General features: G+C 38.7%; 1 protein-coding gene across 1 annotated transcript in view; it reads right to left on the minus strand.

Moving 5' to 3' along the window:
• LOC107576569 (ribosomal protein S6 kinase alpha-1-like) overlaps positions 1–1513 on the minus strand; it is a 9475-nt gene that overhangs the window by 6718 nt on the left and 1244 nt on the right. The window contains exons 4-6 of the mRNA XM_016262728.1: positions 1148–1212; positions 948–1050; positions 37–189 (exon numbers count right to left, since the gene is read on the minus strand). Of these exons, the coding sequence (XP_016118214.1) occupies positions 37–189; positions 948–1050; positions 1148–1212 (321 nt within the window). The remainder of the gene's footprint in view (positions 1–36; positions 190–947; positions 1051–1147; positions 1213–1513) is intronic.

The following is a 1513-nucleotide window of genomic DNA, read 5'->3' on the forward strand; positions in this document are numbered from 1 at the left end:
CTTGCACAATTGGTGGCTGACTAAATACTTTTTTGCCCCACTGAAGCTGATTACTTACCTGTACTACAGGGTGTGGAGGGGGCTGAGATGGTTCTTCTTTGCCCTCCTCCTCTAGCATCGCCGTGGCAACAAAGCTGAAGCCCCGGAAGAGCTGATGAGCCCCTGCGCTGGGGGGGACCCCTGGGGAATCTGAGAAAGGCCAAGAAGCAGAGAGATCATGAAGCCCACACTCATATTCCATATTATCCATGCTGATGACATTTGAAAAATCCACACAAAGCTCAAAATTTACTGCAGTGAAGATACCACAACTTGAAGATCAAGATGAAACGACAGCCATCTGTTCTATGGCTACCCTATACATGAAGAGACTACAGAAAGAGAGTTCACCCAAAAATAATTTTGTGATTATTAAGCCATTCAATGCTGTATTCTTTTTTTTCTTTTGTGTTTTGTGTAAGGAGATGCTGAGCAGAATTTTCACGCTGCTCTTTTCCATAAAATGAAAGTGAATGGAGACCATGGTTAGATGTAACAAATCTTGCAAGACTTTAGTGAATAATTACTTAAAATTTGGTCTGTCCCTCATTCAGCGCTACCGTACGGATTCAGAAGACTTGATATATAGCGTCTGGTGCTGTAATTATATTTTTTGTCTTTTCTGGAGTTTGACAGCCTCTGGCCTCCATCCACATTTATTATATGTATAAGAGCAACTTTCTGATAACATTCTGCTAAACAACAACTTTTGTTTTCACCAGAACAAAGGTTATCGTTTAGGTTTCAAACAACATGAGGGTGGGTATTTTTTTCTTAGCTGAACTATCTCTTTAAATTCTCCAGTAGTTTGTTTTGAATTGTCAACTATTCTCGCCATGGTCCAAAAAAATCAAACTGACCACAAGAACTAATGAGACTAGTCACAGATCATAGAAATGATCCCTCACCTTTGGGGGTACGAGAAGTGAACTCCGAGTCAAAGTAAAAGGTGTCGTCAGGTCTGGCCACTGCTGGCTTGAATGGAGGTTTTATTTCTCGTCTAAAGAGTTTCTGAAAATGATTATAAAAAACATTTTTCACACTCAACCATTACTGAAGCCTTTAATAGAACTATTGCTTTAGATTTGCTGGAATCTGAAGAACTTACATTCCAATCAATCGTCATGAAGAATGAATGGCGTTTGATTTCCTCAGCTCCATCTGGTCCAGATCCTGGTAAAAGTTAATGCATGAATAAAACTCTTAATGTGAAAATATAGCACATTAAATGAAATTCTCCTGGCAACTACATCAATATAACTGACTTAACTGGAAAAGGAAGCTCATCGCATGATTACATTTTAAAACACTAAATTCTAAAATGAATATATAAAACAATCTGATTGTGTATATGTTGGTCACCGTGATTTTGCCAAGTAAGACATGTTCCTGGATTTTTTGTTGACCCTGGATGAACACTACTGTCCAAAAAAATATAGACTAAACCCAATCCCTACCCCTAAACCTAACCCTA

The sequence above is a fragment of the Sinocyclocheilus grahami genome, unplaced genomic scaffold, assembly GCF_001515645.1.
Source record: "Sinocyclocheilus grahami isolate Dianchi unplaced genomic scaffold, SAMN03320097.WGS_v1.1 scaffold3941.1, whole genome shotgun sequence".
Lineage (NCBI taxonomy): Eukaryota > Metazoa > Chordata > Actinopteri > Cypriniformes > Cyprinidae > Sinocyclocheilus > Sinocyclocheilus grahami.